Source organism: Spea bombifrons, chromosome 4, assembly GCF_027358695.1.
Source record: "Spea bombifrons isolate aSpeBom1 chromosome 4, aSpeBom1.2.pri, whole genome shotgun sequence".
In the NCBI taxonomy this organism is placed as follows: domain Eukaryota; kingdom Metazoa; phylum Chordata; class Amphibia; order Anura; family Pelobatidae; genus Spea; species Spea bombifrons.
This window is the reverse complement of record NC_071090.1, coordinates 71,385,385-71,412,022: the sequence shown is the minus strand read 5'-3', so window position 1 is coordinate 71,412,022 and position 26,638 is coordinate 71,385,385. Positions and strand designations below refer to the sequence as shown.

General features: G+C 39.9%; 2 protein-coding genes across 2 annotated transcripts; one reads left to right on the top strand and one right to left on the bottom strand.

The window, feature by feature from the left end:
• Window positions 1–8,344: 8,344 nt before the first annotated feature.
• GTF3C6 (general transcription factor IIIC subunit 6) lies at window positions 8,345–14,202 on the bottom strand. Its single transcript, XM_053463220.1, has 7 exons — window positions 14,083–14,202; window positions 13,586–13,666; window positions 12,506–12,569; window positions 11,407–11,451; window positions 10,688–10,795; window positions 8,839–9,181; window positions 8,345–8,670 (listed from the first exon to the last, which is right to left on the bottom strand). Exons 1-6 carry the CDS (start codon window positions 14,173–14,175, stop codon window positions 8,859–8,861), a joined length of 714 nt encoding a protein of 237 aa, XP_053319195.1. The 5' UTR covers window positions 14,176–14,202; the 3' UTR covers window positions 8,345–8,670; window positions 8,839–8,858.
• Window positions 14,203–14,260: 58 nt separating this feature from the next.
• Window positions 14,261–23,373, top strand: LOC128491942 (acrosin-like). Its single transcript, XM_053464337.1, has 5 exons — window positions 14,261–14,376; window positions 19,825–20,023; window positions 21,796–22,061; window positions 22,466–22,611; window positions 23,011–23,373. Exons 1-5 carry the CDS (start codon window positions 14,346–14,348, stop codon window positions 23,266–23,268), a joined length of 900 nt encoding a protein of 299 aa, XP_053320312.1. The 5' UTR covers window positions 14,261–14,345; the 3' UTR covers window positions 23,269–23,373.
• Window positions 23,374–26,638: the final 3,265 nt, after the last annotated feature.

Genomic DNA, 26,638 nt, shown 5'->3' with positions numbered 1-26,638 from the left:
GATTTGCTGACACCAAAAATATGTTACATTACTTAACCTTATGTCCTAGAGTGGTATGTATACAGACAGCCTGTTTCTGATGAGTCCCTCATTTAAAGAGATGTTCAATGCATAGTTGGTCTCAAGAAAGTAATCCACATTTTTTTTGGTCAATGACATAATAAAACAGAAGTACATATACAGACTGAACATTAATACATCATAAACAGGCAAATTTATGATGACAGGTAATTTTTGGGGCATAAGGGTTATCTTACAGTGTACATTAATCTAAAGACAATGTGAACACAAACACTCTGATACTTTAAGAGTTGTATGGTACTGTTTACAGGTCTGTAGTGAAACCTGAAGTACCCACCCATATGCTATGCATGAAACTTCACATTAGTACAAGCAAGGGTGATTTTCGGCTGGGTCACAGTAGGTTGATATTAAAGTTTAGCATCATCAAATACAACAGTGACTCACCTGTAGACTGTACCGTGCCAAAGAGAAACACCATTTCCCAGATACACTTTTACTCCCTGCACGAGTAGTCTGCATCAGAAGAAGCTGGGCGTGCTTATGATGTATGTGAAGCCTATTATGCGACCCTACCTTATGGTTGACTTCAGATGATTCTGGAAGAAGTCTATAAAACGCCGGGCTTTCCCAATAATTATTGCCCTTGGTTGGTGTGTATGTGTTTATGCGCTACAATATAATACTGTGTTTTGAAGGTTTTGATACAGCATTCCCTTTGACCCTAATATTTGTTCCTGATTCTGTTTGATGCTCCTGATGTTTGGTTTCCTGTCCCGGCTTGTCTACTATTCCAATTTTGCTCCAAGATATGGCTCCTGATGTTGCCCATTTATTGCTGGCCCAGCCTGGCTTTGTCTTCCCCTTTGCCTTGCGGTACAGTTCTAGTGTCTGTGCACCTTCCCTGTTCAATCACCGTTCCTGGTATCCTGTCCTCACTAACCATTACATATACTAAGTTAGTGCCACAAAAATAGAAAGCAATCACAAAAAATAAATTTGTAATGTCAAATAAAAAATAACAAGTGTACCTTAAATGCTATTTACAGATATTGTGAAGCACAATAAATTGACTCTCAACTTTTCTGTATCAGATCAGGCCATGACATAATAAATCAGCATATATTCATTTTTATGTTGTGATTTTACATAATTTTGATGGCTTAATTTCATATCACTAACTGTAATATTACCACCATTCTTGGGCATAACAGTACCAGATAATCTATTGTTGAAGTGTATTATTAGTCTGAACAGACCCCTGCCCCTGTGGGCAGGATTTACTGGGGTCTGTGGTGGACAAATTAATGATGTTCTATGGACTTTCAGAAACATTGCCATGGACACTGGTGTCCATGTACGGACAAGGCCTTGCCGTGCTGTGTTTACCAAGATAGTGCTGTGATCCAGGCGTTCTCATCCAACATCAATTCCTGACCTCACAAATGCTCTTTTGTCTAAATGGGCACAAATTCACACAGACACAGTTGCAAATCTTGTGGAAAGTCTTCCTAGAAGAGCGTTATCACGTAGAGTCTAGCCAGGTTTCCAGATAACATTTACGGCAGGACGTGGCGTAAGAAAAAAATAAATTTTCTCTTCTTTGTGCAAGACGCCTTGTTAACCCTTCAACATTTTGCATGACTATGTGCTATCATAGGAATATCTAGCATGAAGCAGCCAGCCAAGTCAGCACTGAAAGTGTTAAATAGGGTGTGCAAAGCACTGACTGTTTAAACGAATGCAACATACCATCTGAGCTAAAGAGATACATATTCCAGGAAAGTAGGGAGAGGATGCCTCCCCGCTGTAGTCCTGATTGCCCTTAGAAGGCACAGGAGGGTGTTAGCTTGACTTATAGGATTTACAGACATCAGTAAGTTTCTCTGCCTGCCCTCACCCTTGCTGCTGTTAGACATAGGTTGGGAAAGGCAGCGTATAATAGATTTATTTCACTCCAGCATTGCCTGGGGCATGGGACAGCAGCTTTTATTTACTGACAATCCAGGAAATGCAGTCACCCTAGAGAATCCACCAGAGGCTGCCACCAGCTGGTTGCTAAACATTGAGGCCTTAAAAATGTTATAATTATGTCCCACCAAGTTTGTAGTCCTTATGATGATTCACAACACCGCGTCCATGACATTATACACATGACCTTCCGTGTGACCTTCTTAACATGACAGATGTGACAGAAGAATCATTATTCAAATAATGGATTATCAGCTTCTCTCTTCTAGTTGGCATCCCATGTTAACCTTCCCATCTGTTCTCAATATGAACATTGGATGTTGTGCATTTCCTGAAAATTACATAAGCCTGTGTGCAAAGCTTATAAAATAAATAATATACAAAAAATAAAACGTTGGTATGGGTGCCACCACCAAAAGGTCCATTGCGCTTAGGTGTGTACATATGAAACAGCTTTTGAAAGGCTGATGTTTATGCCAATAAAAGACCACTCAATACAACCGTGGACAAGAAAGCAGTGTAATACCAGTAAAGGAGCACATAATGCTACAGGACGGGAGATAATGCCTTACTGAAGCCTACCAGATACGGGCTGCATTGCTTACCAATACAGCGTATTTAAGGACTGCGTTATAATGCTAGCATAGCAACATTTGAAATGTTGAAAGAATGGCACTTTTATTTTAGAAGGAGTGGCTAGAGGCAAGACTTCGGGGCAGTCCTGGACAGAAACGTTCTATATGACTTGAGGCCTATTATTAGCTATTTATGAAACTGAGTAATGGATTTAGAAGTGAAAGAGTGTGTTGTATTTAGACAAATTTCTAAACATATTTTACTGGCATTAGAGAATGTATGACATAGGATGTTACTTGTAGACGCAGGTGAGATGATATTGCTTCAAGTGGAATACCTGGCTATGGCCATCTCATGTGAAGAGGCTGATCTAGGTAGTGCCCATCCTGACTCATGCCCACTACCAGCTCACCCACTTCTTTATATACTAGCCTTTAATGCATTAAATATGTTTTATACAGGCATTGACATGAAAATGAGAACAATTGATGTTTATTCTAAAGTATCCTTTAAGTGGGAACAAGTGGAGTTTGAATGATACCTTTATTGGCCAACTGAGTAAGTATAGATAGCAAGCTTCTCTCAGGTCCCTTCATCAGGCATGTTATACAATAATGTGAAAAACCTCTCTTTAAGTATCAGTCAAATAGCATGGTTACAATTGGGAAGCAGATAACATCAAAATGCCCAAGACAAGGTTCTTTGATCGGTCAACAGTGTTAAAATCAGAGGTGGATTGGAGTCATAAAAGGAGGTGTCAGGAGGTATTCAGAACTCTAATGGGGTCAGGTTGTGTGCATGTCTGGTTTGTTATCTACAAAGTGATGATGGGATACAAATTCCCTATCCCGGTTGAGGCCAGCATTTAAAGAGTTAAATTTAAGTATTAATTTAACCTCCCATATTTTTGCAATATTATTGCAATCTGAGTCTCAGGAGTACAATCCCTTTAGGGCTGAAGTGTATAGGGAAGAGTCAGCAGTTTTTAAAGCAGTATATTTGACACATATTATAGCAATCATCATACATATACTAAATCTCCTAGTGTTTCCAAATGAATATCTCACTATACCACCCCATTACCAAGTTGGTATAGATTTGGTACAATTGATCTTCTTACATGATCTCTATTTCTTATAAGTGATGGGTGAACGTAAAACAATGATCCAAAAGTTACACATAATATGGAAACGCAAGATATATGAAATGTATTTCACATATAGCATAACTTGTATCCAGTTCTCTATAAACTGTTAGGCACAGTTTAGAAACACATCGCATACCTAGACCTGTCCACAAAAACCTAGCCTGAACCAACATTCTGAATTCTGTTAATACTCTGAAAATTGCCGAACACCAGCATCCCTTCTGGTTAAAAAAAATTGTGTTGTCTCCTCTTCCCCGACAAATAAACATTACGAAGGAGCTGCAATATGCCTTGGGCTGACACCAATACAACCTTGGTTTCCCACTTACGGAGAACAGCTTTTTGCATAAATTAATTAAAATTTACCTTGTGCTTTTTGTTTAGCAATGTAATCATTTTGGGGATACTTAGTTTAAGATAGTTTAAAAGTTCACCTACATATGCAATTGTTTTTTTTAACATCCTCAACACGTATATAGATTATTTTTTATTAATTCTCCAAGCACTAGCTTATACCTACTTTGTTTACATTACTGAGAGGGTGGTGGATAAATGCAACAGCCTCCCAGTAAAAGTGGTAGAGGTTAATACAGTGAGGGAATTTAAACGTGTATGGGACAGACATAAAGTTATCTAAAATGAGACCAAGGACTGATTAAGGTCTGAGTCTTAACATTAGCTAAAATCATGCTCACCAACATTTCCATCCTGGATCCCTGGACAAAGGGGGCAGCCACACACTCTGCATCACCCTGCAGGATTACGCTCTAGGCTACCCAGTACAGATACCGTGTAGTTTGTAGCTCATTTACAAGTGTGAAGGCTGTGTGTGTCTGCATGGCTTAAATGAAAAGACTAGATGGACCTAATAGTTCTTATCTGCCATCAAATTCTATGTTTCCAACTACTGAGCTACATATGCAGTCAGTGATCAAATACAATGTAATTCGTTCACGAGTTGGAAGCACTGTGGAATTGAATTAACTCATTCACCTGTCTTCATTAAACGGCCTAAAGGAGGGACCAGTTTTCATTTTGTAATCATGTACTGTATAAAGCAGAACAGGCCTTAATCTGTAGGGCTTTCCTAGAAATATCTGTGAGCACCTTATGGAGGCAATGATAACAGCGTGAATATTGCTAACAGTGCATCTATGTCAGAACATGTTTTCTTATCTTACCAAGTTCAAATGACTTGCATAAAAAGAGAAAAGAGACTTATCTTACGTCTTGGGTATTAATAGCAGCTACCGGAGCTCTTTGTCTAGACTGCGTAGCATACTTAGCATATAAGTAGCATACTTAGCATAATAGAAAGCTAAAAGTTAAATACAGAGCATGTATTTTACATTTATCATAGTATTAACAAATGTAATAAGCAACTTATAATAAGCAAATACATTCTATAGATAGAGTTAACGATTTATGTCTCCAGCAATGAGTGTATGCATTGTAATAAATGGATGTGATGTCAGAGCAGGCAGAGCAGGCAGGCCCAAGAGTTCCCAACCCTTCTTGGTACCTTGACACTGGTACTAATGAATTCTGTACTTATCACTACCATATTTCTGTGCTAAATGTGCAGTTTGCCTAATTTGCTCTATATTTAATCTGTCACATAAGTACCAATTTCAAACACGCACACAGACATGTTGAGATTCTTAGCCATTCAGATTTAGGTTTACTTATATCTAAACCAGGTACATCTATGGACATAAAGGGGTGATATACTATTTGGAAATAGTTTACTAAAATATCTGTCATACCCCCAACATTTCAGGTGTCAGTGGCTGAGGGGCAGGACTTTGGCTGTGTAAAAAGCATGTGGCTTTCTACATTTGTTGTTTTAGTGTAGTCTGTTACCTTGTCCCATACCAATTGGACTGGACCACCTGGGTAACTCCTTCTCAGATTGTTCAGACCCTGAACTTGAAATCCTACCACTGCTCCAGTATTATCTTTTGTCTACCTGTCTCTGGATTTGTGGACATAGACAGAGTTTTTGCAAGTCCTCTGTCATCTTGCTTTCCTTTGTCATTTGGTCCCTGCTGTCATTTTCAGACCTGTCATATATGCACCTGAGCCTATGACTTTGCAAATCCACCAAAGAGTTCTATGTCCTGCTGCATCTGCAAGTTACATACACTAGCAGATAACCTGCCAGTGGGCTTTGTAAAGCACAGAGTACTTGCATGTGGTTCCTACTCTCTAGCGCTACAGTACCAGGTAAGGCCCTAGCACCTGGCTCCTCATAGTGCATACTTTATTTACTTTATTTTTTTTATTCTCATTTCAACTCACCTCACTGCTTACTGAATAAAGCCAAACCCTTTATGTAGTGCAAAAAAGCAGGCATTCAAGGTTAGACTCGGGTCGATCAGCATTATCTTGTTATCTGACACTTTTTTCAGCTGCAGAGAATAGTAGAGTTTATGAACAATTAAGGGCAGAGGTGTGTGGTGCAGTTCCATCAAAGTAGCAGCATGAGTCGCCCCCTAGTGTGTAAAATTCATAATGTTTCCATATGTTCTTTCTTCATAAAACAAAACCAGTTGAACAAATAGTTTAATGTTTGTGACACTGACAGCCCCACTAAAGAACAATGCATATGAAATAGTTTATGGAGTACCTTATACATTCTTAGAAAATGGAAGAAACAGGGTACTTACCTTAAGGAGAAGCTGCAGATCCCCTCCTCCTCCGTGGTCAGACAATTCTCACAATGGCTGCTTGAATAAACACATCAGCTAGGGAAATCTTATATTTAACCCAGTGTTGAATGTATTACATCTTAAATTTCTTCTTTTTATTTTCCAATAACCTATTAATGTATTATGGACCTGTAGATTATATTTGAAACTATCAGGCTACATAGCAAGTTTTTTTTTTCCACATGTAAAGATCAGATCGTAGTCTCCAAGGAATGGATCTGCACCTCTGACCATAGTCCTTTCTTGTGTGTGATTACCTAGAAACAGGATATATTTCTACCACATTCACCCAGGAGAGCTAATACTAGCCTAGGGTGAAGTTGTTATGTGGGTTCCCCAGAGGATTTTGCACTTATTGGAAACCGATGGTTTAAGTACACAGAACATTTAACAAACATAACTGCAAATAGAAGCAAGTCACGCAGTTTCCACCTAAAAATAAATATGTTAAAGAGAATGCTACCAACAGTGCTTCAAGGCTTACATCCAGTCAAGAAGAAACACATACACTTTGGGGGTAATGCAATAAGGTACCACAAGTGTATGAACAGGTACAATGGAGAATATTAAACTCACAGCATAATATACATATGATCAATCAAAAGGTATTTCAGATATTTCTGTTGCAAATGCAACAGTGCAAATTCTTACAATTTTGTTGGGTTTTTAGCAACCCCCCACTCATATTTGTACAAGAGATAAGGCACTTCATATGGCTTGTTTGCCCACCTTTTCATTTATAGATCTACTTTGCAATCTATAAATGCAAATAAACTCATCCCAATCACAGTATTGTGTATTTTATTCCACTTCTCCCACATTCTGTCAGCATACCTTCTTTGTGAAGAAGACCCAAACATAGGACACCATAAAATCAGAGGCGAAAACAGCGCATAGCAGAACTTTGTGATAACTTCTGAAGCAGTGTTAACTAGAAAAAAAAACAGGCTCTGAACAGAATGAGTGTTCTGTTCAATTTTAATCCATACCCATCACTCGTTATTTTATGCTGTGTCTGCAATATTTCATGTTAGTCTATTGCATTCAGGACACTGCTTCACAGCTTCCAATGGGCAACAGTAAGGCAATCCACATAGAAATGTATGTAGGTATGTCTGTATTTCATGTTTGTTATCACCATGTATTCACAAAGCAGCATCAGGTTTGCGAAGGGCACATAAGAAAGTTATACATAAAACGATTGGTAGTGATGAAATTATTTGGGCTGGTAAGTTATGTTGGAGTATAAAATTAACTCTAATTAATCAATATCCTTTTACTTAAAAAAAAAAAATTCCCCTTATTATTTGTTTTGACATTTAAAGGCTTAAACTAATTTAATTTTACCTTTACAGAGCATGCTATTGTCGGAATCAGTACAATGCATTACTCTTTTTTTTCTTTTTGTGGGAATCTTTTTATTATTATTATGAGTTAGGTGGCCAATTGGTTGGGATAAGTAGGTTAGTGTTAGATTGGGAGTTATAATAAAACAAACAAAAAAAAATCATTAAAATGCCCCATATGTACACTGTGGAGGAGGCTCATGCCACTCTGGCGTCCAATTTAGACAGTGTATTTGAAATAGTCTGGGGTATTTTTAATACTAAAATGCAGATTATAGATATGAAAATAAATCCAGGTGGTTAAAGGGTTAGTTTTCCTTACTGAAATATAAAGTGTGTGCAAGAGTAACTGGGTGAGCCCTAATACAGCCTACATCAACTCCTCATAGGGAGGCCAAGTTTTCCCAATTAGCTCAGCAGAAAATAACTCAAATAAAAGTGCGATCACGTGGAGCCACACTTACATGTAACTCCTGTTTGGCTCAGCATCTAAGTCGCTATATCTTCAAATTCATTTGTTGGAGATGGGGAAATTCCCTCCATACCCAAACCAATAAGAAACTTAGATCTACATTTATTTATTTATCATTTAGCACAAAGTTCTTGGAATAAACAGTCTAAAGTGTCACATATATTAATTGCCATTTTCTTAATTTAAGGACACTCTGCTTAAAAAAATACAGGGCATGGTAAAACGTCATCCATCTGTGTTCTTCTTTCTCTATAACATGGGATCATGGAGACTTCTTGTATCTCATGATATCAATGTTGCTGAAAATGTGGGTTTTCGGTAAAGCTGCATTCTGCTTAGCTATAAATCTTGACATGTGATCACAAGAGCAAACAACATCACAATTGTAAACATGATGTGGTTTATCATGGTTGCTCTGGTTAGGTACTGGAGAATTCAGGGACAAAACAAGTGACATTTTTTAAAAGCAACAAAACTGTAAAAAGAGTGAAAAATGTATTGCTCCAAAACTTTTTGTGTGTAATTGTCATCTTTGCAAAATTTGTTTGAGCTATATTAACAAAGGATAACAATAACGATTCATTGTTGAAATACCTTTTTTTATATGGCATGTTTCACTCATGGGAACTTTGTTCTCCTTGATCTTTAGAACTGGTTTCTTCTGTCAGTTGACTGAGGTCCTGCCCTTCTTGTTGACAAGCGGGGTGTGATACAGACTCCTCCATCTCAGAGTCCTGCTTTTCATTATCAACACTTTGCTCCAGGTTTCCAGAGTCCTCAGTTGATACATCCAGCTGCTCCTGCTCTTCTTCAGGTTCACTCTGAGATGCATCCTCTGCATTTTCACCTTCTTCACCCTCCTGTGCAAAGTTGCATATCATGTTGGGCCAACAGGCATTGTCATCATCTTTAATCTGGAACCATTCAACTTTGTCCACTGGAACAAATGTAGAGAAAACATTAACATAAACACAGAATAACATGTTAAGTTTTAAATGTAGTTTCCATTTCCATGTTTTAACAGGCAAAATACTCCTACAACACAATAGAACGGCAATGTTAGATGGTTCCTTGGAGTAACAAAATACTCATTTAAAGAAAAACTCCCTATGACTGCACTCTATGGTAGACGGGCATATATTTCATATATATTTATTAGCTCAGGGACATTTGTAGGAGCCTCTTTTTTGTCCGGGCAGCTTAAAGCCTCATATACTTGGAAAACTAGCTTAGTTTTAGTACAACAAAATCTTAGCATCCTGCACCTATTCCCAGAATCAATTTGAAAAAACTGGCATAAACATCACATGTTCATGCCACAATGGAGTGAGTTGGGAATCATTCCTCCTGAGTCAGTTGTTTGGTCTTAAGTACCGTATTTATCGGCGTATAACACGCACTTTTTTAACTAAAATTTGAAGCTGAAATCCTACCTGCGTGTTATACGCCGATAAATCCTAGAGCCAGTGGCGGAACTACCGGGGTCGCAACTGCGACCGGGCCCTGGAGTTCTGCCAGTCAGGGGGGGCCCAAGGGGTGCCGAGCGGTTGCTGAAGACGACCGCTCGGCAACTCTCGGGCCCCCCTGACTGACAGAAATCCAGGACTCCTCTGCTGGCGGCCGCCGCCGCCTGCCTCAGCCTCAGCCGCCTGCCTCAGCCGCCGCCGCCCGCCGCCGCCCGCCGCCTGCCTCAGCCGCCTGCCGCCTGCCTCCGCCTGCCTCAGCGCTTCAACTCTTGTGTTGGAAGCGTGAGGCGTTTGTCTCGGGTGCCGGCGCTCAGCAGTGAAGCGCCGGCACCCGAGACAAACGCCTCACGCTTCCAACACAGGAGTTGAAGGTAAGTGACCGGGATGGGGTTAGGGAGAGAGAGGGGAGATCCTGAGAAGGGGGGTTAGGGTGTGTGTGTCTGAGTGTGTGTCTGAGTGTGAGTGTGTCTTACTGTGTGTGTGTCTTACTGTGTGTGTCTTACTGTGTGTGTGTGGTTTCCCAGATAGCAGTGATTCTGATGAAGTTTTTTTTGTTCAGTTTTTTTGTTCAAAAATGGGGGTGCGTGTTATACACCAGTGCGTGTTATACGCCGATAAATACGGTAGTCAGAATTATCAATCTAAAAGCTAGCTAGGTAGCACTTCTTGTGGCCCTTTCAACTGCGGTATGAAGCCTGGATAATCACTTTTGATATTTTCTAAGAGAGCAAACATTTTTAATATTGAGGAATGCTATGGAGAGGAGCTAAGGCTCTTGTGAGGTTGACACAGAAACCCCACATAGTCCATCTTCCATGGGAGAAAATACAGTGAACTTCACAGTGCCTGTCTGTGTACATGCGCAAATATCCTGTACACATTACTGAATGAGCAGAATTACAGAACCCACAAAGTTAAGACAGTCAGCAGAATTCTGGTTCCATTTATATATTTTATTAAATTTTACATATACTGACCTCCCTCATCACCTTCTTTCTTTTCTGTCAAAAATGTCCTTGTCATATTTAGTTTCTTTGTCGTATGACATTTGTATTTCAACTGGGGTTTTGGGTTATCTCCATCCACTAAAAAAATGTGACAGAGAAATGCTTACATCAATACTATAACAATGACATGGTTACAATAACAGAGAATCTTTATCTATCAGCAGCAAGTTACACAGCTGTTTCTTTCCTGCCACGTAATGGGCAATGTTGCAATATCAGCAATTCCATATAAAAGGGATTCCAATAGAGACATTCGGAGGGGTCATAGTTTGCCTAGGGTACCATGGGCCCTTGTGCTGGCCATGTAGGAAAGAACAAATATGTGTAGTATTTTTTCTATTTTAACTCCAAGATGAATTTACCGATTCCATTTATGAGGAATACAAAGACAGTGGTAATAATACAGACAGTTAAGACATACTGCTATACATTTCCTAGGTCATGCAAGTATCATAGATGCAACATAACCACTGAATATTTATTGGTATGTTGGTGGATCCTGTCTGAATATGGAATTAATTTGGTACCTAATAATTTAATAAAACGTCACATAGGCAAAATAGTCAATTCATTCCAGGGGCAAAGCATATATGCCACTACATACATGGGTCATTGCGCTATGCAATGTTCTCTGATGTACTAAAGGGTTAATTCAAGATCTCTTCTAAGTTATTCAATGAAAACCTTACCTTGTTCTGACGTTTCTTCAAATATCACAAAGGTGCCAAGGGCATCTGAAAAACAAAGAAAACGTGTTAGTTTTATTTAACCATTTTTAGTGAAAATAACATTATTTGATGTATGAATGATATTTAACATTCATGCCAGACTGACAACCCTTATAAATTAGCATGGACAGTCTCCTTATCTTTTTAAATAGTATTATTTAAAACTGTTTTAAAAACACAATATCTTCTTCCCTCGGCCACAGATACTCGCTTGATCTTACTTTTCAATATGGCTGTCTGGATGGTCTGCACACTGCTGTCTTTTCTATGCCAAAATGTTGTGGACACACCTCACAAACCATTTTGTGACGTGTTGGAGATGAGACTAGTGTGCATGCAACACACCTGGAGGCTATATTCAGCTTTTATTTCTGTTAGCCTATGACATCACTTTTCACTTATAGAACTGGCTAGCACAATATACAGCAACAAGTTACCCTCTACAAAATGACACCTTGTCATTACTGAATGACAGATGCACTTATAGAAAAAGGAAATCATTAACATAAAGAATCAGCTCATTTGTGTTTATTTGTGTTTGTATTTGAAATGTAAATGTCAAAAATTCCAGATATTTCCCGTGCTGTGCTACTGGGTGGTATAAAACACTATATCTAAAACTCACAAGACTCCCCCTTAAGAAGTTTGTGCTGTTGAACACTGTATTTGTCTCAATTCTTAAAAACGGATATACGCATTAATGTTTTCCCCATAAACCTGCCACCCCTAATTGCTCATATAACAAAAGTCACCGTGCTTGAGACTGAACCCACGTATTGTGACAAAGCAAAGTGGGAGTTTGCAGACAGTACCATAGTGTGATGTGATGCCACTACCACAGTGCTTCATCAGGTAAATCAGTCATTTCTTTTTATTGCTTTTATTATTTTTCTGTAATTTATTTGCAAACTTAAACACTACGCTTAACACTGCATGGTTGGCAGATACACACGAGTTTTAATTAAACAGTGACGATCAGCTTTACCTCTGCACAGTTTTTAAAATAGTTTTTATTTATGGGATTCGCGTGGGAGTCCCCGATATTTAAGCGCATCCATACCTTCATACTCTCCTGCAAACACGTATTTATCAACTTGTAGGAATGGTTTTTCTGTGTTAATTCCCTGCATGAAAACAGAAATGACACAAATTATGCAAATATATCAATGACAAAGCCTAAACTAAAACGGGTTATACTATATAAATTATTTATAGGTGCCGATTTTATTTAGCCAAATAAATAAATGTATTTACTAACTCGGGGGGGGGGGGGAATGTAATACAAAAAAATTGTAAGCAATCCCTAACACTTATCTTGATAATTATGATTGTTGTAAACACACGTCTGTATCCTAATTCTTTGAACCTGGAATTCCTAGTGCCTACATATATATATAACCAGGGCAAATGGAAAAAAACTCCAAAAGTGTATTTAGTTATTTGTCCTGTTCTTAGAAACACCTCATATGCCTGGTATTTTCATTCATTTTGGCACTTACAGGGTTAAATAAGAACGACACACATCGCTGTTTATAAATAAGATATTTTAAATATGTGGTATGCTGGGATTTGCGCCCCAATAGCAGCCAGAAAAGGAGTGGGCAAAAGGCTTATGGGGGGCTCTTTTTTGCTGCTGCTGCTCTGCAGAGCCCTGTACAAAATGCATTAACCCCTAAAGTGCCGCCTTGAAGGGTTTAACGCTGCACTGTCGCTCTCATGAAGCAATCATGCAGAAGGGGAATGTTGTAGCAGAGACCCGACACACAATCCCCTTACCTGAAACCACGATCTTGTTGAGCCTGCAGAATCCCTCCCGTGGGCTTCTTGGGGGCTCAGGGTGGCAGCAGCAGTGCCCCTGCGATCACCACAATTGTGGCGACATGGGGGCATTTTTTTGCACGTTACCAGATGCAAAGGGCTTTAACACAGTTTGCATTTCAAAATGGGACAGCACATCACCTTTGCTTCCCCTACCGTCTGTTTATAAACTGTCTACTAGATATATGGTATATTGTCAGCAACAAAAGTGACAATACTCTCTTTCATAGATATCATTAAGAACCAAAAGAAAAATGTTTCAGTTCTGGTTCCAAAGTGACACTTTTATTATGTAATCAATCAATGTCAGAAGTTAACTCACCAAAATCTTGCATCTGTTGTCACATTTTTCCAAGATGTCTAAATCAATAATTCCTGTTAACTCCACCAAAACCAACTGTTCCTGAAAGTATAACAATTGGGAAAGAGTTCAACATTAGCAATTTATTAAAAGGTGCTCCTCGCTGGAAGAGGACTGAGCGTTTACATAATACTGTGCAATCCACTAGAGCAGAGCTGGAAATGCAACCCTCTGCTACTCCCGAATACTCTGAAGCGACTTCACCCCAAAGCAGCAAGACCAGAGTTGCTGCAAGATGGAACTGCAGCTCAAATGCACCCTTCCCTAATGCCACAGGGCCCTCGCTCCTTACAGCATATAGGAAAAGTACTTTATCGTGTATTCCATATTCATTTGGATAAAAGCATTCTATTCACGGGAATACGGTACCGTGAATACCTGCAGACGAATTAAAAACCGTGTAACACTAAAGGATAGTATTACATTGTAGCCATTGGCCCTGCTATTTAACATCTTACCTCCACCACCTCATATTCGTCTTCTTCAGCGGCAGCAGCACTGCTACTAGCATCTCCAAGGAAACGCTTTGCTTCGGAGCTGGGCGCCGACATATTGCATGGTCCGTGACTGACTGCTGACTGACGTCACTTCCGTTAACGAATATTGCGGACCGTTTGAAAACCAATGTTATGGCGCAGAGATTATCTTCCGTGTTACATGTGATATTATTCCGTACATTCTGTGGGATAACTAGATCGTGTTTAAATGTGCAGGTCCAAGCATGAAGCTTTTACTGATTTTACTTACTATAGGTATAGTTTTTAGTCTGTCTATAAGCTCTTATGATAGAGGAAAGTATATCTGTTATTACAGATATACATACAATGCATGTGTTCATGTCATTTAGTTTTTTTTTAAAAGTGCATAAAACAAAAATAATTGGTGAGATATTTAACCCCTTCAATCCCAGGGGTTTTTGGTACCTCAAGTCCTGGAGCAATTTTGCCATTTTTGCGCTATGTCGGTTCAGCGATTATTCGCTTTTCCCGTGAATGGTGTACCCATATAAACTATATATTGTTTTTTCGAGGAGAGAGAGCGCTTTCTTTTGATAACATAGTTAGATGATTAGCTGAAAATGTAGAATGTTTTGTGAAAACTAGCGAAAATTAGAAAAAAAACACCTAACTTTATCAATTCTGGTGTCCTGATTACAGAAATACCTAACCTAATTTATATAGATTTTCCATACTTTTCCAGCACTTATAGGTAACATACTATAAGGTGTACATTATTTGTAGAATTTTTATGCTTATGGCTTAATGGGTTTGGGGGTTGTGAACGGGGGCAGGAGCGTTATACTGGGTAGATGTTGTGTTAGTTAGGGCAATGGGATGTAAGGGTTTTGTATTTTTATATATATTTTTTTTAAAATGGTTAGAGGTCCTCTTAGGGACCTCTTGAACGTGTTATTAATGCCAGTGATGTCACAATGACATCACTTAGCTTTATTGTTTTTTTAATGATTATTTATTGTATTATTTTAGTGATTTTTTTTTTAAATCACTCTCACTCTCCTCCCTGCATTCCCCCTGCACCGATCACACTGATCTCTATGCAAGTTCCCACACACTTGCATAGAGATCGCAACGTCTGTGCCTCATCGGGGATGCAGGGGACATCCTGTCCTCGGATGACCTTCCTGGTGACATCAGCAGTGACGCGACCCGGAAGGGAATGCCTGATCGCGCGATCTGTGTTTTAAAAATGTAACAGTTTTCCGGCTTTCGTGCCGGAAGCTGTTACATCAGATTGGGCAGCAGAAAGCCGGCAATGCTGTCTTCTGCTGTCAGGTGGGAGTCCAGGCTGTCAAACAAACTTTTACATCTGGTCCTACTGCCCCCATGTCCTGATAGGGCCATCTTTGAAGACAGCTAATTCAATGTATCCCATCAAACCATATATTTTTGAAAACTAGACACCCCAAGGTATTTTAAATGCTAGTATTTTAAACCTTTCCATGCATGAGATTCTACCACCAGCCTTTGCGAAAGTTTGTGGTAGTATTTTTATTTTTCTTTCACACAAATTGTACTTCAGGTGTAAGATTATAGCTCCAGGTATACGTCAAACATCAAACAACACCCCATATGTGTTCAGCAACATCTCCTGAGTACAGTGATACCCCCATGCATGGGTTTCTCTGGGGGTTAAAAGGCCACATTTGGGAAGTCTGCCCCTCCCCCCTTTTTGGTCAGTCTGTGGCTGTGCCCTATCTTTGAGCCCGGCCACTCCAATTTACCCCATCAAACCCCATCGGTATTTGAAATGCTTTTACTTTAACTCTTTCCATGTCAAGATTTTTGGGAAGATACAGTGCTAATTTTATTTTAGAGCTTAAACAACTAATCAATAATGAAAACCATCAACGAATCGGTTGAATTGATTTTATCGACTATAAGATGTTAATGCTCTGAAAAATACCACTCGTCTTATAATCCGGCCTCTATTTGAGGTCCTCCCTGGCAGCTCTGGGCGTCTGTGCGATGCACACAGACAACCACCGCTTCTGCCCTCCACTTCCGCCGGGGCTTCTATGACTGAGCTCCGGCATCACATGACCTTCCAGTGCTCCATCATGTGCATTCCACAGACACCCACCAGCTGCCAGGGAGGACGATCCAGGTCCCCTTCAGTGCTGCGGAGGATACTCCTATCTGGCAGCCAGTGGGCGTCTGTGCGATGCGCACAGACAACCTACGCTACTGCCCTTCACTTCCGATGGGGCTTCTATGATGGAGCACTGGCGTCACATGACTTTCCGATGCTCAGTCATAGAAGCTCTAGCGAAAGTGCCGACCAGCAGCGGAGATTCACCGGCTGCCCCCACTAGACACCATGTAGTATGGGACGGGGCTTAAGGAATATCAGCGGGGGTGTAAGGCATATCAGGGGGCATAGTGGCTTATAGGGAGGTATAAGGAATATCTATGAGCAGTATGGCATATAGGAAGGTATAAGGCATATCTGGAGGGCGGAGTGGCATATCAGGGGGCACAGTGGCATATAGGGGGATATAAGGTATATCGGTAGAAGGCATATAGGGAGGTATAAGGCATAGCAGGGGGGCAGAGTGGCATATCTGGGGGGCAGAGTAGCATATAAGGGGGTAGAGTGACATATAGGAAGGTATAAGGCATATCTGGGGGGCATAGTGGCATATAGGAAGGTATAAGGCATAGATAGGGGTAGAGTGACATATAGGAAGGTATAAGGCATATCTGGGGGGCGGAGTGGCATATCAGGGGGATATAAGGCATATCGGGGGCACATAGGCATATAGGAGGATATAAGGTATATAGGTATAAGGAATATTGGGGGCAGAGTGGCATATAGGGAGGTATAAGGTATATTGGGGGGCAGAGTGGCATATAGGGAGGTATAAGGCATATCTGGGAGGCAGAGTAGCATATAAGGGGGTAGAGTCGATATAGGAAGGTATAAGGCATATCTGGGGGGCAGAGTGGCATATAGGAAGGTATAAGGCATATCTGGGGGGTAGAGTGTCATATAGGAAGGTATAAAGCATATATGGGGGCAGAGTGGCAAGCCTGGGGTCAGATGTGCATAACTGGGGGGAAGGTAGGGAAATAAAAACAAGAAATGCGTTCTTGTACCTTTAAAATATAGCTTTTATTATTATGTCAGTAAAATAAGGAAATTAGGGAAATGCCATTGTGATAGAGATAAAATGGTTAATGACACGTTAATGTAAATTTTCAGTTTTTTATTCTGATGTTTGTTCTTAACACCCAGTTTGTTGATTACATTATTTTAAATAAATGAAAAATTTGCAGATTGTTTTTTTTATCCGATTAATCAAAAAAATAATCGGCCAACTAATCGATTATGAAAATAATCGTTAGTTGCAGCCTTACTTTATTTTATTCCTAATTGTTACTACTTTTTTAAAGCTTTTTTTTCCATATTTTTTAAATATTTTACTAATCACGTTGTGATTAGAAAGCTGGGCTCCATTGACTTGCATGGTTGAATGCAGTACCTGTATTCAACCTGCAAGTGGAGCCAGAGTTCTCTAGAGCAGGGGTCGCCAACCACCGCGCCGGGGACCTGTACCAGTTCTGGGCGCCGGGTGGGTGTTCATCTTTCTTTTTCATTTATCCCTGCTGCAGGCAAACAGCAGGGTGAGGATCCGGCTGCCGGATAGTAGGATCCAGGTCCCCCGCAGCGGATCCTCCTCTCCGAAGGAGCGCAGGTGTTACGTGACTTTACGGTGCTCCACCACAGAAGCCCCGGCTGCCAGAGACGAGCATCCCCCTGCAGGGGACCTGTATTCTCCTCTCTGGCAGCTGAGAAATGGCAATGCGCGCAGACAACTTCCGCTGCTGATGGTACTTCCGCTTCTATGATGGCTGTCCCCACTAGGCACCGTGGAGCCTGGGGGTGCATTGGTAAGTTGGAGGGGGGGTCAGAGTGGCATATCTAGTGGGGCAAAAAGCATATCTAGGGGGGCAGAGTGGCATATCAGGGGGCAACGTGACATACCTGGGTGGGCATAAAGCATATCTAGGGGAGCACAGTGGCATAAAGCATATCCAGATTTGTTTAAAAAAATACCTTTTGGAAAAAAAGGTGAAAACCACATATACCATTTTGAGTCAATTTTTTTTCTTGATGTACATGCAGTTTTCAGCTTGTTTCCAAGAAGCAGATTTAAAAAAATTGTTAAGTGGGTCTTTAAATGTTTTGTTAATATATTTTCATATATATATTTTCTTGAACAGCTTGAAATTGTTCAAAGTGCCTTTTTACAGTAAATTTTGTGAATGCCTGTGTGTGTGTGTGTGTGTGTGTGTGTGTGTGTGTGTGTGTGAGAGAGAGAGAGACTGCCTGAGTCTCTGTGTGTGAGAGAGACTGTCTGAGTCTGTTTCCACTAATTTTCCACTGATGTCATGGGAACCTTCCAGTTCCAAAAAAAGGAAAATAAATAAATAAATTAAAAATATCCTAAAATTAGCACTATATCTTCAAACAATTCTTGCATGGAAAGAGTTAAAATACTGGCATGTTAAATGTCCATGGGGTGTCTACTTTTAAAAAAATTTATGATTTGATGGGGTAAATTGAATTGGCCGGGTTTAACAATGTCACAATTAACACAGGGGGCAGGATGACCACATTTCAAATTTCCAGTTTGAAAAATGCGCATGTCCCAAATGTGGCCTTTTAGCCCCCAAACAACCCGACAAACCCATGCATGTGGGTCTCTGCTGAACACATATTGGAGTGTTATGTGACAGTGACATATACCAGGAACTGTAAATTCATACCTAAAGTACAATGTGTGTGGGAAAAATACACACAAAAAATACTACTGCAAACTTTGACAAAGGCTGGTTGTAAAATGTGTGCATGGAAAGAGTTAAAATACCAGCATTTGAAATACTCTGGGGTCTCTAGTTTTCAAAAATATATGGTTTTATTGGGCACACTGAATTGGCCAGGCACAAAAATGTACCAAATAGGGCATGAGCACAGGATCACCAAATGTCAAAGTTCAACATTGAAAAATGCACATTCCCCAAATATGGCCCTTTTGCCGCCAAACCAGGCAAACCCATGCATGGGTGGTATCACTGTACTCGGGAGATGTTGCTGAACACATGTCGGGGTGTTGTGTGACAGTGGCATATACCAGGAGCTGTAAATTTATACACAAAAAACTTTGACAAAGGCTGGTGGTAAAATGTGCGCATGGAAAGAGTTAAAATACCATCATGTAAAATACCCTGGGGTTTCCTGGAAAAAGCACATGGCAGAATTACCAGATTTGGAAAAATTGGTTTTGAAGTAGCAAAATGCTACTTGTACTTATTGCCCCATAATGTGCAGAAAAAAGCAAAAAAAAATAATTGGTTATTTCTAAACTCAGGAGTTTTTTTCATTAGTTTTTATATATGAGTAAAAAGTAGAAGTTCTTTTTCTCTCAATTTTTCACCATATTTTATACTTTGTTTTATAGTTAATGATATGATACAATCAAAATAATTACATCTAAAGTAAGCCCTACTTACAATATATATAACTGTGGGTTCAGTAAACTGTAAGGAAGAAAATTACAGCTAAACACAAGCACCGAAGAAATGTTAAAACAGCCATTGTCACGATGGGTACATTTCATTGGTGAAATATTCTTCTAGGACTCCAGTTTCTTAAATGCCCTTTTATTTTTATTTCAGTCTGCGGAAATAGACCTCTTGTGGCAGATATACTTGGCTGCCGTGTGGTAGAAGGAAAGAATGCGGAGCCCGGTAGTTGGCCGTGGATGGTTAGTATTCAGGAGCCATATAAAGATACTTATGTTCATCTATGTGGAGGTGTCATCTTGGATGACTTGTGGGTGCTCACAGCTGCCCATTGTTTCATATATCGTGACAAGTAAGTAAGATTTTTTTTATGGGAGTTATAACAGTTTAGCAGATACTGGACCTGTGGGTTGTATGGTACAACTAAAAAAAATATTTATACCGTATTTGCTCTATTATAAGACGACCCCCCAAATCTGAATATTAATTTAGGAAAAAAAGAAAAAGCCTGAATATAAGATGACCCTATAGGGAAAAAGTTTTACCAGTGAATGTTAATTCATGTAAACTATTTTTTTTAATAAAAGCTATGATTGAGAAAAATATTTTGGTTTTATTTCCTTCTATTTTCCAACCTGCCCCCCCCCCCAGTTATGCACATCTGCCCCAGAAATGCCTTATACCCCCTATATGCCACTGTGCCCCATGATATGCCTTTTAACCCTATATGCCACTGTGCCCCATGATATGCCTTTTGACCCCCTATGTGCCACTCTGCCCCCAGAAATGCCTTATACCCCTATATGCCACTCTGGCATTAAGGGGGTTAAAAGGCATATTATGGGGCAGAGTGGCATATAGGGAGGTTTAAGGCATTTCAGGAGGCAGAGTGGCATATACAGCATTAAAAAGGCATTTCTGGAGGCAGAGTGGCATTAAGGGGGTTAAAGGGCATTTAATCGAACACTCTGCGTCCAGACATGCCTTATGCCCCCCATTTAACACTCCCCTGCCCCCCGGTGCAGGGAACTCTGATCTCTGACAGCCGGAGAAGGTCTGCGCGATGGACGCAGACAACCCCCGCTGCTAGCCACACCTCCTTCCGGCTGCAGCGTAAGTTGTCTACGCGAATCGCGTAGACATCTACACGCTGCCCCGGCTGCATACCGGGGACTCAGAAGCACCGGTAAGTGGGGCGGGGGGGGAGGACAGGAGGATCCAGGTCCCCTGCAGCTGTGGGGGATCTGGATCTTAGTTGTCTCATAGTCAGACCTATTTGAGGTCTGATTATAAGACGACCCCGATTATAAGACGAGGGGTATTTTTCAGAGCATTTGCTCTGAAAAAAACCTCGTCTTATAATCAAGCAAATACGGTATATTTGTTGCCAATGTTATTAGGATGAGAAGCGCAGACAGTTTTTTGTTTTTTGTATACATTGTACAGCCAATACACTGTATTTGCAGCATGCTCACACCTGTTTTGTAGGCCTCATTTTCCACATTTGTATTATTTGAGCCTGGGACTAGCTTAGCGCACCAACATTTTTCTTTTCCCTGTATGTTGCAACTGATTGTGATCTCTTTTTATAGAAACAATTCATATAATTCCCATAATCAGAACCATAGTCACCATTCGTTAATAGAAAGCATGAGCATCTTATCTCCTAAATATTTTTATAGTATACAATATTGGGGTTTTTATTTGGGGGGGATTCAAGTCTCTGACTACATGTCTATAATAAATACCGGGTTTGGATAATAATATTTAGACCAGAGAGTTGTCTGTACAAACAAGACCGCAGTTTTTTTTTAAATATTTTAATTCCGTGCTCGTGATTCGCTTCAAAGTGATCACATGCACGGAATTGAGGGGGAGTGGCTGCTACTGATCGCTTGGGACACCCAGCGGTCAGTAGCAGCCGCCTCTCGCGATCCCAGCATTCATAGCGACGCTGGATCGCGCATCATCGATGACGTACCTGGTGCGTCCCGGTCTGGCGGTTTACCTTTGACCAGGAAGTACCAGGTATGTCCCGGTCTTAAAGGGGTTAAGAGAAATGTGGTATTAATCAATAAATGAGAAAGTAAGATGGCTTATAAATTGTACTTTGATTTTATTCAGAGAATATAGTTCCTGGAGGCTTGTGTTTGGCGCCACCAAACTGTCAAATGTGGGGATAAAAGCCCAGATACGAACTATACAACAAAAGATTCAACATAAGGACTACATCCCTGAATCTGAACAAAATGACATTGTCTTGCTGAGACTCAATAAGGCAATCATATTTGATGACTACACTCAGCCTGCGTGCCTTCCTGCCAAACAAGAGGTTCTGGGGAAGATGACCGGTTGCTACATTGCAGGTTGGGGTGTCATTAAAGAAACATGTAAGCACAGATTTATCTATAGGTTTTGTACACATGTATGGCTTTTCTTCTAGTTCCACAATTGTATGTTATTCTCTATGTTAGATGCATAGAAAAAAATTGTGTAAAAGATATTACATACTATCTTTCCAGATAAAGTCATATTTTATTATTATATGTTTCCATACTGGAATCAGTTTAATTATTGTACACCCAATCATTTAAAAAGAGCCTCCATCAGCAGGGTACAATCAGTGGCTGTGTATGAGGTCCAGGAAAGCGAGCTTTAGGGCATGATGTCCCAATTGTGAGGGTGGTACGAGGAGCTCAGAGTGAAACACGGCAGGGATCGTTATCTTTAAGTTTGTACTCAGAGCCAAAATTCCTGAAGGTGACCCTGCATTTTATATATTTTTTTTCTTCAGCCACTGAACCATCGAATATCCTTCAGGAAGCTCCGGTGAATCTGATTCCAGTTGAGCATTGCAATAGCCCAAACATGTACAATGGTGCTGTGGGTGACTACAACCTGTGTGCAGGATATGAACAGGGAGGTATCGATAGTTGCCAGGTATGCCAATTTTCATCAGCATGCGCTTTTTATTAATTTATGATGCTTTTTCTGTGTTTCAATACCATGGGCAGTACATTTTTCATAAAACTGTGCTGAAGAATAGCTGAGAGGTAATATAGCTTGTTTCTGCGTGTTGCATAGGTCAGGGCAAAGGAGTAAAAAAACAAAATACGGTTTACATATCCTGGAAGGAAATGTGAGGGGTGATTGGCAGGTAGAGCAAGATAATAAAATATTTTAGAATGTGAAAGTTGGAATACAGGAAGGAGCAGCAAAGACAATGAGATTGAGTCACAGAGGCTATTCCATTGTCTCTTGGATGCAATTAGTGTCTGATTAATCCATGGAGATTATTAAATGTCTTTTTTAAGGAATGTTTGGTTTTCTTTATCAAAGGGTGACGGCGGAGGGCCTTTGATGTGCAAACAAAACAAAGCAAAGTTCTATACTGTGGTTGGCATAGCTAGCTGGGGCTCTGGCTGTGGTCAGAAGCAAAGACCTGGAGTTTACACCTCTACCCAGTATTACCTCGAGTGGATCTCTGAGCATATGTCCAATGACGCTACAGCCAAGGCTAGGAAAAAGAAGCCTGTGAACAAAATCATCTGGTCAAAGGTAGCTGAAAAACTCCGCAAGGCTGGCATCTTTAACTAGTTCTTGGTAAAATGCTCCAGAAGTAGGAAGAAACTGATACTGTTACATGTTATAATTCATTGGTGATCTGTATGGTTTGACAAAACAATAAATATGCATCAATAAGGCGTGTACTCGTAATGAACATGAAATGCTGCGCATATAGTTAATACTTCCTTTAGATAACTTAGAGGATCAAGCAGGGACATCCAGGGCAATGGTAGACATTATGTATATTATGTCCTGGCTGCTATTAAATTTATAGGGTTTCTATTTTGTCCCTTATGGTGTACTATGTGCCTACAAATCTGTATTTTGTTTGTGTGATGCTACTGTTATTTAAAGAAAATATCCATATAAAATATGTTATTTAAAATATATTGGATATAAAATGTATCGCAGTTATTATTAATATTATTATTTAGTAATGCTCGCCTATGGTCTAGGGCACCAAAAATAGCATGCAAACAAGATGCCGCTGACTCTAAGCTCACCCCTATCTATGCACTTTAGAGTATGGAGAATGCTAGAGCATACTTAACCAGTGTCCCACTTTATGTAATGCCATCCATTTTTGGGACCTTTATTCTGGATGCCCCCCCCCCGATATGCCCCTTTTTAAAAGTTCAGAATGTTGGTGGGCATGACTGTGACACAGTGTTGCACAGCCTTAAAAATCATAGTGATGTATAGAAACAGAAAATCTATTTAAAAAAACAAATTTTGTAATTGTATATTTTTGTTCCGCTAAGTGCTATGTAATGTTCTGCATTAACAGGCCACAAAGTCACATAAGAAGCCCTGGCTTCTGTCTGCACTCCATTAATCAAAAGTCTTCCTCTTTCTAGGGTCAGTTATGAGGTACATGTGATGATAAAAGAAAGTCATAAATAATAAAGAACACTTATTTATCTCCCTTTTTCAGACAGCAGTACAAGAGAATAAGAAGAATGATTCAGGCTTTTGGTGCTTCAGTAAACATTCCACATCTTGTGTTACTAGAAGAATATCAGACCCAATGTAATGTTTCATTCAAAGTATATATACATTTATTTACACAATAGTACAAAATTGCATACATTGCAAACAGTACTTAAGGATGAGTGAGGAAAAAACAATAACATATATAATATGAGAGGCAGAGACGGAGGCTACTGGATGCCCCAGCACGGGCATGTTCCACATGGAAGCAGGGGTTTTAGAATGTAGCTGTAACGCAGGAGGAATAGCCTAGGAAATGGCAAAATGAGCACACAAGACAGCGAAAATGATAGTAAAGTGTCAGATTGTAACCCTGATTCCATAACTAATGCTCTATGAAAGGGAAATTTGCCAAGCATTCCTTCTCATAGCGTCCCCCGCGTCATTGTCCTTGTGCAAGTTATTTTACGAAGACCCGCTAAAATAACTGGATACTAACTAGATACTACTAGCCCTTTCACCGAAGGACACAGATCTCGGCATCCACAAGATGTACCGTTAAACTAAATATCTACAAAAACAAATTGACAAACAAATGAGCTTTTTTCTAAAAGCTGTGACAGTTCCACTGTAAGTGCCCTCTGCCATTAGCAAAAAGACCCAATAATTTGAGACACTCACCCTGTGTGAACCTGGTTTATTCACAAGGAAAAGGGAAGGGGCCTCAATCTGCATGTGCAGCAACAATAACGTTTTTATATTTTGTTGCTTAAGTGTTTTAGTAGCGATATATGGGTAGTCCATATATTTTTTTCTGATATATGTCTCTAATGTTTGTAATCCTAGATCATTGAATGATATTTCTCCAAATCCAGGGTGTTCTCAAGAAACAATCAGTAGTGGTATACTGGATGCAAACTCTCAAATATCATGGGTGATCCACAACTGTGATAATTTTGTTGAAATCCATGATTTTCCATATTAACTAGTGGTACTGAAGGATATATGTGTGACATTGTAACAGCACGCTGAACAGGAAGAGACATAGGTTTAATAGACACTGGAACAGGGAGCGACATTGTATCTAAGCTCGGGAGCGTTCCTTTCAGTCTGTTGTCAGATGGAAACACAGTGTTGCCCGTTACAGGGGATGCTGGGGAAACATGCAAAGGGGCTGAAATGAAACAGCAACAAATTACACATACTACTTAATATGTAAACTACATTCACAACATTATCTCTGGCTAACATAGGGTGGCTGCATGCTGGCAACATGCCTTGGCAACAATGGCAGCAAAGATCTTCTTGGATAATAAACCCAAGATTTAAGTGATGAACTATCCCACATTTTATAGTTTAGTATGAATAATATAGCAAAAGGTAATGTTTGCAGATTAAAGGGAAGTACTTAGGTTACCTTAAGTACTGAAAGTATTAAATCATGTCAGGACACATGGTAATCTCCAAATGTGCCACCATCATGCCATTCAGCCCACAAGTCCAGTTTAATAGGTTCATTCATTTGCATGTACCCATAACATAGATTTTATCAGGCTAACCTAAATAGCATTTTCATATTAGCATGCCATGCATTTTACGATTGCTTCACCTCACGTCTCTTATTGAAACACCTAATGGAAGAAGTCTTTAGTGTATATAAGAATCTTGGCTGACATGCAATTAAAGCCCTAGGTAACTGTGCATAATGGTTGTATCTGGAAATTAATATGTTAGAAGTATACCACCCACATCTTGCCTTACTAATAGATTCACATCTAGTCAGCCCTTTAATAGTAAAAGAGAGGCAAAGCCTCCATACTAATACCTGTTGATGCCTCATCGCCTGTGAATGGTGGACAAGAAATGGAGTGAAGTCCAGAAGATGAGTTCCTATTAGGCTTCAAGTGTACTGAATCTGTTGTGATGGAGCAATGTCGGGAGCTAGGGAACTGCTAACAAAGTGATAAAAAATACACAAGAAGGTGGAAGCTTGGTTAATATCTATGATGCAGAAGGCTTAATCAAATTATATGCAGGTTTCATTAAAGTTGTGGAAGTCTATACCCTCCCGAGCTGGTGTTTCAAGAGTAACATTTTACAGTTTTTATGTTATTGATATTTCCTTGAGGTGCGTATGGATCACTGTAAAGCTAAAGACATTGTAATGAAAACTCAAAAGAGGCAACTCTACTAAGCAGGCTAATAACTCAAGATTTCCACATTACCTGGGCAGAGAGGCAGCCAGTCAGTACAGGAGAGTGGAAAAGACTAAAACCATGCTTAGTATGTCCGAATGGGGAGTGCGGAAGGCTCCATTCGCACCTTGAACCTGCAAGAAGAAATACATGTAATAACTGGAACGCAGCAGCAGGGGGACTTTTTAGTGTAGTGCATTGTCATATAATCAAGACCCATGTAGAATAAACCAAAGAGATAAATTGTCTAAAAGTGACATAATCAATACTTAGGT